Genomic DNA, 12,747 nt, shown 5'->3' on the forward strand with positions numbered 1-12,747 from the left:
CAGGGATGCCCGTTATCTCCCCTGCTCTTCGCGCTAGTGATAGAGCCACTGGCGATACTAATAAGAAGCGACCCACTGATCGAGGGCTGGTACTGGCCCTCTGGTTCGGAAGACAGAGTGGCTTTGTACGCAGATGATGTGCTCCTGTATATCTCCAACCCATCCAAAAGCGGCCCACGCATCCTAGAGATCCTTAGACTTTTCGCGGAAGCCTCAGGGCTGATCCTGAACCCAGCCAAATCTTTACTGATCCCCCTTCATCGCTCGCACAACTGTATAGACTGGCAACGAAATATCCCTGTACGGAGAAACAGCTTTAAATACCTCGGGATACATATCTCACTTCTCCCTGAGCTAGCGTGGGAACTCAATGTCGCGCCGCTTTCAAAGAAAATCAAAATCGACCTTCTGCGCTGGAAGGCCCTCCCCTTGAATTTACTGGGTAGAATAGCGCTGTACAAGATGATGATTCTCCCCAGGCTCTTATACCTCCTGCAGAATTTCCCACACCCCATCCCCGTGAGATGGTTCAAGGAGATGGACTCTTTAGCACGCCAATTCATATGGAGTGGGTCACGTATAAGATTGTCGCTAAAAACCTGTCAGAGGGATGTATATGAGGGTGGACTGGGCATGTCGAAAATTCAATACTATTATCTAGCGATGCACACACTTGTAATCAATGACTGGATGGGAGGTGGATGGACAGACCCCGCACACCAACTAGAATTACAGACAATGGGCTACCCACGGATCCTTGACATACTCTACGGGAGCCCGATACCCCGGGATACTCCAGATGTGACCAAAGTGGTACTACTGGGATGGCGTACAGCCCAGAAAGTGACGGGGTGGTGGGGACGTCTAACCCAACAAACCCCGCTCTGGCATGGGAAGCAGCTGATACATGTGGCAGGTCTGGAGGGCTTCCAGAAATGGGACACCATAGGGATCTCCACGCTGGGAGATGTGTGGAGAGGGGCACATATACGATCTTTTCAAGACCTCCAGAAACAATATTCCTTAAACAAAACACAGTTCCACTGATATCTCCAATTACGCCATGCCCTACTAGTTCACCTGCAGACAGGGGACACCATACCCGAGAACAGCCCCATGGAAGCCAAGGCACTGATGGGAGACCTGGGAAGGGGAGGGGTTTCTCAGATTTATCGCACCTTAATCACCGCCACTGGGGGACCCCTAAGAGAGCTTCGCCAAAGGTGGGAGAGTTGGGTGGGATCCATGGAGGAAGCGGACTGGACAGAAGCACTAATGGCCCCACGCTCCCTAACAATGGCCACACGCTTCCACAATCCTATTTCCTACATGCCGCATACCTCACACCCGCCATGTTACATAACGCAGGCCTCCGCCCCACAGCGGAATGCCCCCGCTGCAGGTATCATACAGCGGATTTCTACCACATGGTATGGACATGCCCGAATATAATGGCCTATTGGGAAAAGGTGGTGCAAGAGATATCTGTGGTCCTACAGGAGGAGGTAAAGAGGTCACCACTGCCCCTCCTTCTCGGGGTCATGGGAGATACAGAGCTACGAAGAGCAGATCGGTCCTTCCTAGGGGTGGCGTGTCTAGTGGCCAAAAGGGACATAATGGCAGATTGGAAGGCCAGGGTGGCTCCGACACTGGCTAAGTGGAGACGGGGAGTGGATTGGTGTGCGCAGCGGAAGAAACTTGTGTACGAGGCCAGAGGTTGCTTACACAAACATAAGAAGATATGGGGGAAGTGGGAGGATGTAGCGGGCCTTTAAGAGTGGATGGTGAGCAACATTTAATAATAAAAGGGGCAAGGACCGAGGACTTGACCATTACTGTTTTGATGCCCGTTGGCATCATGTTGTACTGTATTCATAATTGTTTTATGCAAAATTTAATAAAATCTCTTTATCAAAACAAAAACAAAAATTGAAAAAATTAGGAAACCAGACAGAGAGGTGTTTGGAAACCAGACAGCTCACGCTGTCTGGTAGGCAAGACCTAAATATTATACTTGGGCCCCACCGATACAAAGAGCTACCCTAGGTCAGATATGTGTCCCACAACACCTGCTAATTCCCCTGCCACTACATAGCACGTGTGCCGTCTCCCAGCACCACACTCCTTGACACTAATAATTCAGTTGCCTGCTACCTTTATGATCTTACTGTTTAGCTACAATTTTTAGTTCTCAAACTCACCTCCTCCATTCACATTGACATGAACACAGAGCAAGTGAGGGCCAGTGCCAGCTACCAGGAAGGCGAGTAACACAGGTAAACCTGGTTATCTAGTCAGAACATAAAACTCACGCAAATTCAACATTCTGCTAATTACCCAAATCACTGATTGTAGCAGTGGGAGTTACAACCCAAACCTACATAGGACATTTCCCCTTAAATTCTGGACTGTGTTATACTGGGCCCAGTGTGGTCGAGTCAGACTGAATTCCATCAGAGGTTGTCAACATTGATGTTTCAGTCAGTGGTCTTTCAAAAACAATTACTTGAATTTCCTGGCAAACCAAGCAGCTCTTCCACTGTAGTGACTTTAACTTTAGGATTCATCTGTAGTTGATATTAACCCAGCACATTGGAGGTACCAAACTTACACTTTTAACTGCAGTGTGTTATACATACCTGAATGTCAGCCGTGTGGAAAAACTGGAAATGGATCCAACAGTTTACTGCAACCTAACTTGTTTGTCAGTGATTGCATCTGCCTAGGACCTTTGTTCATTAGGGTCTAAAAGGATTTTCACCATTCTCTGGGACTTCAAATTGCAACCAGATTAAGTCATGCTCTTGAACACAGTTATTCACTGATCATCCTTGAGGACAGAATCAAGTAAGAAAGTCTAGATTCCCACAATGAATATTCATGGGGCGATTTTGCATGTCATGCATCTCAGTCGGGTGGATTTGCATTCCAATTGGCAATACTAAAAACCTCACTTAATCTGGCCCATAAGGATGGCCATCCGGTACCACAGACACAATCTAGTCCCTTGTACAATATTTAATGCTATTCTAACTCATGCCTTGGGTGCGCAGGAGGAGGAGTCACAGCACTCTCCCATCTAGAGTTCTCTCACTTCTCTAAATAATGCTTTCCTAAAGTGTGCAGCCATTTACAAAATCATCCTTGGGAATCCATTGTACCACAATGTAACAAAGTGCACTGAATTGAAGCAAACCTATTCCAAAATGGTCTCACATGCACGCAAAATGCTGACCAGCTAGCTCCATGTGTTGTTTCTGTTTTTGTTTGCACAAGTTTGAATTGTTTAGAAATAGCAGTCAATTAACTATAACTCCTGACCCCGCCATGCACAGTTTTCTCCTCAATAATTTTACTGCAAACGTTATACTGATATTATCGAGATGTTATCAAAGATGTCATACGGGATGTAATATGTGGGGTAACTAGCAGTGCATGGCGAGGGCACAAGTTAGTTACCTTAGGGCACGAGTTATAGTTACTTGAGATAACCATAACTATAACTGCTGTATTTCTATGGGATTATGCACGTAAAATGTGAACCTAACTAGAACGTCCCTTTAACCTTTGTTTTTTTTAAGTGAATTTCTATGTTTTATAATTCTATTTTCTAGGTATAATGTATTCATGTAACCTTTGTTTTTTTGAGTGAATTTCTATTTTGTTTATTTTAATTACTTAATGTTATTCCAACCACCACCACACACGGCCTTCGTCTGTCCACAGGGGTGGGGTGGGGGGGGTTGAGCAGAAAGGGATTGTCTGCAAGTCCCACACACTGTAGGCACCAAACTATTTATAAAAATAGCAGAGGGGGCTTCAACATGCTCCAGGGACCATAACCTCCCTGGGGCTAAATTAACAATATATCAGGGGGCCGCATGGACCCCTCCACACCCCTGGGTCAAATTCCTAGTTAAAACTGGGCAGATTTTGGCCCCAGGGACTCCATGGCCCAGCCATTATTAAATGGGGGAGATGGTCCTCCTCTACCCAATCACCTGACCACTAGTCCCTGGGTGCCCTAGCCCCACAAAGGGTACCTATTGTGTTTAGATGGGCAATGCGGGGAGAGCCTGATGGCCCCACAGTCCCAGATGGCTCTCTCCCTCTGCTGAAAATGCAATTCCCTGTGTACAGGAGAAATCGTTTCATCTGTTTCCCAGCCCGCATGGCAGTGATTGTGGTCCCCCATTCACTTTTAATTAAATAGCTTGCCCTTGGAGGAGGTGGTGGTCCCTAGGGCACGGGGGGTCAACGAGGACCCCAGCCTAAACATTTAATTTTAACCCCAAGAAGGTGGTAGTCCCTGGGGCTTCAACTACTCCCAGGAGGGAGGAGGTGGGGTCACGCAGCCCCCTCCATTTAATAAATAAAGCCCCTGGAAGGTGTTGGTCCCTGGTGCTCACTTAAACCCATAGAGGGGGGTTCACGGAGTGCTCCCCATATTGATTTTAAGTCTACGGGTGGTGGGGTCCCCGGGGCTCAATTGAGCGTTCAGAGGGTTGCCCCCTGCAACCCCACCTTTAATTTTTTTTTTTTAATACTGCATCATGCCTCCAAGACCTGTTCCACCTGGAGGTCTACATTCTGAACATGCGCAAGAGATCGTGCTTATTTTTTTGTTTTTATTTTGGATTTTCGGTGGATTAGCATACCCTCCATTAATTCTGCTGAAAATATTTTTTTTAAAAAGCTTTTTTGCCTTGGCCGGGACAGAGGGGGACCCCAGAACCAAGGCTAGCATGCCCCTTTTTTTTTATTACATTTTGTGGGACTCAAAATAGCTGCCAACATTTACTCGTTGAACTGTTGGCAGTCAATCAGATCTCTGCACAGGGACTTTTGATTCCACAGAGGATCTGCGTTCCTATATATCTCTATTTGTTTTTCCTGTAATATATCTAAAACTACAGAACAGACTTACTTCAAATCATAAAAAGAATGCTTTCCAGACCAAGAGCTAGCTTTCTGCCAAATTTGATGTAATTTCATCCAGCAGTTCAGTTCAGGCTGTAGTCGTGTTCAAAACCTCTAAGGTAAAACACTTAGGGAAAAGGTGTTTTGGGGTGTTTTGGTGGCCACCCTTTTTCTCGTCTCCCACTTAACTGATCACCCTGAAACTTCCAAATGGCTGATGAACTGACTATCATTTTAGTTTTTAAAATTTCGGGATGATTTGTCAAATGGTGCCAAAGTTATTTGAAAAACAAAAAACTCTTTTCCTATGGAAATTAGGTCCTAACTCTAACTACCTACTGGCAACCACCAGTAGGTAATACATATATTTGATATATATATATATATATATAGGGCTATCAGTCATCCCTCCTCATCCAATGGTTGGTTGTTTTGTCACTCACATTTTTCTTAAGCATACTATAGTATACAGCATGGGGCAAATGGTCAGCCCATTTCAGCCACTATGAGTGACTTCATTCTGCCCTTTCACAAAGAGCACATCCAGACACAATTTAGTTTCTTCAGTGCCAGGAACTATTATTGTAATGTGTGCTTTTTAAGACCAAAACATGTTTTTGCTTTTAGCCAATGGTTTTGTTTTGGACTGAAGATGACTTAGCAGCTTCCTCAACAAAATTATGCTAAAATCTTAACAAATCAAGCATTGACAAAGTTTAAGGACTTGCAGCCCATGCCAGATCTATAGGCTTTGCCAATGCTTATTCTGTTGGCCAGCTGATATTCAGTGGTTTGTGATTCCATATGGTTTCATCTATTTCTGCTTTTCTTCCAATACTGCTTATGGCACATGTACTTTTCAGGCCTTTTCTTGAGAATCACTGCTGTGTCTTGCCTAACCTACAGTAAGGTTTAACTATATCAAACTTCATCAGTGCCTAGTCTGTGATGCTGGGAATAAACACTGATTTCATCAAGTATGCCTTGGCACCAATCTGTTACACAACAAGGTGATAGATGGAGTGCTGAAACCTTTCAGGCACCCAATTCCAGTCACAGATCTGGGTTAAATCCATTGTTCTTTTACTCACCATGCCACCCCAGTTTGGACCCAGCCATATGCAAATCAGTCTTTACCCTGCTCCCCATGGGAACAGTGCAGCCCAAACTGCCAGACCAGGTCCTCTCTGGACCTGAAACAAGCATCCAGGGAGTGGTTTCGGGGTATCACTTCTCATCAGCCAGTGGCACAGGGAGTAAGGGACCCAGCTTGTGCTGTGTGTACAGCTAAATGACACTCTTGCGGCATTATAAAGCACAAGGCGCACATACTGGCCCTCGGATACAAATAGGTTTAAGTGAACAAAAAACAGGCAGAGACACATCATACTAAACTCCGTGGGCAGATCTGCAGCAACACAGACTTGCAAGTGGCAGTCGATTATCAGAGAGAAAATTAAACCTTGTATGGCGGTGGGCACAGAAAAGCTCTTAATGCAAAACCTGCACCATTAATGTTCTGAAAGGCAGGAAGCATTCACCACAAAGCCGTTCTGAATGGAGAATGACAAAGGAATCCCTTACCTTTCATCTTGATGTGGAACTCCCCCAGAAGGCTCTCCATATCAGCTTCTACTGTACACATATTCTGCAGAAAGAGAGGAAAGAAAAGACAGACTTAGGAGGACGCAAAAGCGCTTGGGGGCAAAACGAGCTTCTAATGTACTGTCACTGATGTGCACAGAGCGGTGGGGAGGGTTCGGAGACACAAATAGCACAAGAAAAGACCCTTCTTAGCTCAATTGGGAAGTAAAATGACAAAAGTCCTCACCCAGGAAGAAAAGGCATGACTTAAACTTAAATCAAAAAATGCCCAGTGCCTTGCTGCCCATTACATCATACCAATGTTTTACTCTATCAAATGCATGTTAAAAAAAAGCTACACAACAGATATCCACAGCTGGGCACTCATTATTCTTTAACATTTCACACTTTATAAGCAGCATTTTGCTTCCATGCTAAAGTGTAACCCTTCTCTTCACACTTGCATGCATAACAACAGTGGTTCTTTTGGTTTCACATCACACAAAATATTTGTTTGTCTACAGTTTTTGGAATCGGATTACTTGCAACAATTCAGATAAATATCACTTTACGTTTCACGAACAAGAGAAAATAGCATTGCTCAAGGGCACACAAGGGGAGGCAATAAAACATATACCAGTAATTATGCATAACATTTACAAGAAAAAATATCCATAAAGATGTACAGAAAAATATTTTCAAGACAGAGTTGATGGTGCAACGCAAAGTGGTAATCATTTCTGCTGTACACATTATACCAACACTGGAGTGAACCGCTCCTGCTGCATCAATGTGTAGCAGAGTTAAAGTCAGTCACTGTCCAGTTAGCCCCTAATAAATGAAATGAAGAGTCGGTGTTGTGGGGTCACATTCAAAGTTTCAACGCAGAAGGCAAAACACTTGCTTGTCTCGTCTGGACCGGCTCGCATCATCAGTAAGGTACAGTGTCCCCATCTTTTGTTATGTTAATATGTTTTAGTAGTAACATAACGAATATGCGAGTGGGCACATTCTGGACCAGATTCACAAAGGTAATGTTAGACCTGAAGTCTAAGTTTAGACCTGATTTACATGTTTAGACCTAAAGTATAACTTTAGGCTTGAAGTCTAAAGTTAGACTTCAGGTCTAAACTTGAACTTCAGGTCTAACTTTACTTTGTGAAGCAGGCCTTCTGTCCACCGCTACTGGAGTAGGAGTAGTCCCTCAATATGAGTATACGTTAAACACTGAATGACAGGCCCTGACGGGGATAGTCGACTTCTCCTTTCCTTCGTGCAATCATTGCATATAGACAATCTTGAATAAAACGTTTACATGCCTGGTGATTACAACTGGTGGCGTGGAGATATTATGATTTATTAAGATGTGGGGGGCACGGACCTTTCTCCGGATGCTTGCAACAATCATTGAGCTATCAGTATTTCAAAAACTTATCCTGCAGGGCCTTCTCTGGGGGAGGGTTCTCAAGAATCACAAGCACAAAGGCAAGACAAGGAGCTCTCAGCACCCACTACCAATAATAACGCATACTGCAAGAGCAATCAGGCCCAGAATTTCAAGGGAGGAGATTAATTTGGACGACGGTACAATGTCTGCCAATGGAAAGTACCACTGTGGCACATAAAAAATAAAAAATAAACATCTGAACGCATACTCATAGTCCTCACCATAAATATTAGGTGTACACACAGAAGTTAGCTCCATTTGTGAACGATGGAAAAATAAATCCATTTTGCAGAGTAAAGATTCTTCCTATTTTCCCAAATCTTTTAAGCAAATCTAGTATATATTCTTGTACAGTATTTCTTGGTCCAAGAGCAACTGCTGAAGTATGAAGCCTCGCAGCATATATGTAGGTATTCATTGTAATGTTTGCAAGTGTGGCTAAAAGTAATTCGTTTGCACAAATGAATTATGGAAGCACCTCGGTATACTCCTTGTAACTCTTGTGAATTTCAGATAGACTCTCTCGAGCTGCTTTGCTGGCAGGTGATGCTGCAAACGCTTGCTTCATCTTGCTCGCCCCATCCCTTAGGCGCCTTTGGATACAGTAGGCTTCATATAACTCATCCACCTGTGCAGGGCAAAACAAAACATGAGCTCTGACACCCCAGGACTGACACAGGAGCACCATCAACAAGGATAAGATAGTTTGAAACAATGAAAAGTCACCTTTAAAAAAAAAAATGAACTGTTGATTCAGTTAAAATAATACTTTCACATCACAGGCAGGAAAAAATAAAATAACTATCATAAAACAGTTAAATAACACAGTTAACTAACAGTTAATTATTTCCCTTTAATCGATGTACATACCAAGTCTTGGAGATTGGACTGCACTCAAAAAAATGAAAAAATCACATCCTACTTTGCAGACAAATAGGCTTGCTGTTCCATGATAAAGGTCACTGTAACGAACTGTGGTCTAGCGTGGGTCGTGGAGTGCACAAGAGGGCACCACATAGCAACAAATTGCCTCAAACATGGTTTTATTGCAACCAGAGAAGTAAAGCCCGAAGAACAAATTGTCATCTTGTATGGGCCTATGCAAATCCATACAGTATAACAGCAGGCAAACAAGCCAATCACATTAAGCATTATCACGCTAGTAGCAAAACTGTCCCAAAGGTCAGTTCTCAAATACAAAAGGACAGTCAGCCAGAGTTAGTATCATCTACTTCAAAAACGACATGACCCATCCATAGAACTAAAATCAAAACGTTGTTGACAGACGCGCAATCGTCTACGCTTTGACTTGAATAGAAATCTAAAATGGAGTGCTTTGGTGGAAGGGCGTAGGAAAAAACACTATTTGGCAAAATGATTGATTTTTTGAAAAGCAATATATAATAATTCGCTCAATTGTTCAATCCATGAAGTGATTTATTTACATCAAACTCAAGTTGGGGAAGTGCATCAGTGTGAAACAGCAGCGCAGGGCGACAACAATATCAAAAAGTAAGAGTCGGAGTTGACCAAGCAAGTAGGGTTGCGATCTAGAGCCACGTTGTCCAGTCCCTACGTTTCCAAGCACGGGCCTGCATTTGACAACTTGGCGCTTTCTGAGAATTGTATGGATGAGCCGTTTCCAACGAAACAACACGGCTGACGTAGCTGACACCAATGGTTTGTACAAGAAAAGCTAGGGTCTGCAAACAACACTTCCTGGAGCGAGGTGGCGATCTTGTGAAGAAAGTTGAGCAATCCAGAGTGAGAGAAGGGAATGGGGAGAGAGGGTGTGTAGAGTCCCACTGTGACTGGTCTGGGAAGAGAATAGGTAAATCAGGACTCTGAAGATGAAGAGAAATGAGGAGGGCCTGGTGGGAGTGTGAAGAACCTGTGGAAAGAATCTGAATGTAGTTTTCTTTTTCTTGGCTCCCTCTCCTCTGATTTAAAAATGACAACTTTGATGTAAAGTAAACGACTTGACAGACTGACTACCACATAATGGAACACATTTACACTTGGAGGGCCTCCTTGCACAGGCAGTGCGTGATATTTCACATAGTCTGAAAAGAATAGCTCACTTCAACAAGAACTATTAGTTACTGAATAAAGTATTCCTAATCTAGGATTACCCTGAGACGTATGGACTTTAACCTATTTAGTGGCTTGTGAAATAGTTAACAATGTACATTCACACGATTTACTGTTTGATGCGATTATTCGAGGAGAATTTAGGATTTCTGAAGTAAATAAAACTATGACTATGGCTATGTGAGAGCAGGAGTTAGAGGTGCAGGAAAAAGGAACTGCACAACAGTAGGAAACTAGGAGAGTGCACAGAACAAACAAGCATTTTTTACGCAACTGGTCTCGCATTTGTTCAAGTTAGAGCTATTAGCGTTGTAAAGCAAAAAAAACCACGCAGCGCGATCGCGCTATGTAAAATGCTGTGCGATCGCGCTGCGTGGAAAATAACAAGATAAAGTAGTCCGGACCCCAGGCTGAAAACATCGAGCCTCGTATGTTTTTGGTACTTTTCCGGTGCTGTGTAGGTGGGCTAAACACCGGAAAAGGCATGACGTATGCATGCCTTTCACAAATGAAAGCAAGCGGATTTTAAAAGGCAAGCCCACGAACCAATGTAAGTGACTGACGTGGCATGGGCGTGGTTTAAAGACCAAAGAGACATTACAGAATGGACGGAGCACTTTATGCTCGCCCATAAAAATGGAGAAGGGAAACCGTGATGTGAGTAGGGAAAGGAAAAAGTACAGACATCTGTGGTGTAGAGAGACAGGGGAAAGAGGGACCCAGGAGAGTAAGGAGCAGAAGGGAGAGGGGTATGAGGAGAGAGCGTAGAGGAGAGTCAGGAGTGTGAAGATGTAGAGACCTTAGGAGCGTGAAGTAGGCTAAGAGACGGGGGGCGAAGAATATGCCAGGATGAGGATCAGAGCTGTGAAAAGGCTAAGATAAGGGGAATCCATTAACATAACGATGATTGTGAAGAAAGTGTGAAATAGGCGTGGAAGGAAGACAGCGGATGTAGGGACAATAAGGACAGAGATGCTGCAATTAGTGCAGTAGGGGAAGTAGTAGTGTGAAACGAGTGGTGAGATAACATCCGAAGAGTAATGAGGAACGGATATCATAAGTGTGATGGGGCAAAAGAGATAATCAGGAAAGTCAAAAGGACTTGGGAGAGCACAGGCGAAATCAAGTTCTCGCGGCCAGGCGGATGATCCAGCTCCCACATTTTAAATATATGCAGGCTCCGGAGTCCTGCTATGGGATGGGTGGATCGATCCATGAGCCTGGCCCTCACCTATTTCCTGACCCCATTCTCCAACACCCTGGCACACGATGGAAGACTTGGGGGGGGAGGGGGACAAACTGGAGAGAAAAGCTGATATGATGTCAAATGCTGCCCTCTGAATATCACGTAACTGGAAGACCCTGTTTGGGGGTTAAAATGATTATATCTGAAGGAGCGAGTCTGTAGACTTTCAAAACGTCTTTCTTGAATCTCTACTCTCCAAAAACGTTTTTGTCTCACCACAGCTAGTAGGTGTCAATTCTTAGTGGAAATTCGTGAATTATCACAGTCGGAAGGATTTTGAGGCATGTTAGCATTTCAGAGCCGACACCTCCTAATTCCTGTATGGCTCCTCGGGTCCCCGTGTCCATTTAATAACTCTGATTAACCATCTGAAAACTCACAGTCAGGTCTGTGAGGAAACATCGGATCCGAGAGGGCACCCCCATCCTTGAAAGCACACAGTGTGGCAAAGTCATACAAACTGGAGATGTGCTCTAAACAAACGCTCATAACAAAACACAGCAGAACTTGTGGGCAACACCCATGAAGTTACTATAGAGACATCCAAGTGCTATGCTACATAACTCTGAGAGGTCAGCCAGAAGTCCCAACCACATCAATGAAAGTTCTCACTGTGGCCTTCACCAGATCAAACATCCACTTTTATCCCTTTAAATGTCATCGCATCTGGGTGAGGTGTCTACTTTACTTAGCAGGTTAGACAGGTGTGCCCCATTGTAAAAACAAACAAATCAGTCCACTAGGCCTGCAATGCAAGGAACCCCCATTAGTTCTACGACATGCAGTCCTAAAACTGATATTCTCTCGAATACTGTGAAAACAATTGAATCTTACGGATTACCCCAGTTTACGCAAATATATTTCTGAGATAGCACACACCCTGATGGAAATGACAGTTGACCAGTTATGAAAGGTTTCTGTTGGATACAAGAAACATGTCATATTCGATTTTGGATGACTGGCTATTAAAAACATCTTACAAAACAATGCAAATTCTGCCAGTTAAATAGAAAATACAAATTAAAACAAAAACATTGTTAGACATCAATACCCATTTTTACGATACAACCTGAATCAATATAATCCATTGCAGGTCATTAAATGGCTAAACATACCTACTACTTGGTGTCTGGTCCCAGTAGAAACCATGAGTTTTCAACTTGAACTTTTTGTAATTTAGGACTGCCTGAGACGACAAAAGAAACATCCAAAGTAGGTTTTAGGGCAGCGGGCTTAATGGGCTGAGGGATTCTAGAGAGGACCAGGCCCTTTCGCTTTGCTGGGCTTGGGGCAGGTCGGCGCTGGTAAAACGTTTTCTAGGGTTGTAGTTAGAACCAGCTTCAACCATACTTTCCCAAATGCTTGCAAACCCTACTAATTACGATTTTCTCATATACTTTCTAGGGTTATGAAACGGTACACAACCCAAACCATTTTTTGGCAGATAATCAATAGACCT

The 12,747-nt window shown here is 43.8% G+C and overlaps 1 protein-coding gene across 9 annotated transcripts in view; it reads right to left on the reverse strand.

Moving 5' to 3' along the window:
* Positions 1 to 12,747, reverse strand: part of RIPOR2 (RHO family interacting cell polarization regulator 2) — a 445,875-nt gene that overhangs the window by 223,833 nt on the left and 209,295 nt on the right. For all 9 annotated transcript variants that reach the window (XM_069219867.1, XM_069219864.1, XM_069219860.1 and 6 more), the window contains exons 7-8: positions 8,430 to 8,579; positions 6,505 to 6,568 (exon numbers count right to left, since the gene is read on the reverse strand). In XM_069219867.1, coding sequence (XP_069075968.1) covers positions 6,505 to 6,568; positions 8,430 to 8,579 — 214 coding nt within the window. The remainder of the gene's footprint in view (positions 1 to 6,504; positions 6,569 to 8,429; positions 8,580 to 12,747) is intronic.

Source organism: Pleurodeles waltl, chromosome 2_2, assembly GCF_031143425.1.
Source record: "Pleurodeles waltl isolate 20211129_DDA chromosome 2_2, aPleWal1.hap1.20221129, whole genome shotgun sequence".
Classification (NCBI taxonomy): Eukaryota; Metazoa; Chordata; class Amphibia; order Caudata; family Salamandridae; genus Pleurodeles; species Pleurodeles waltl.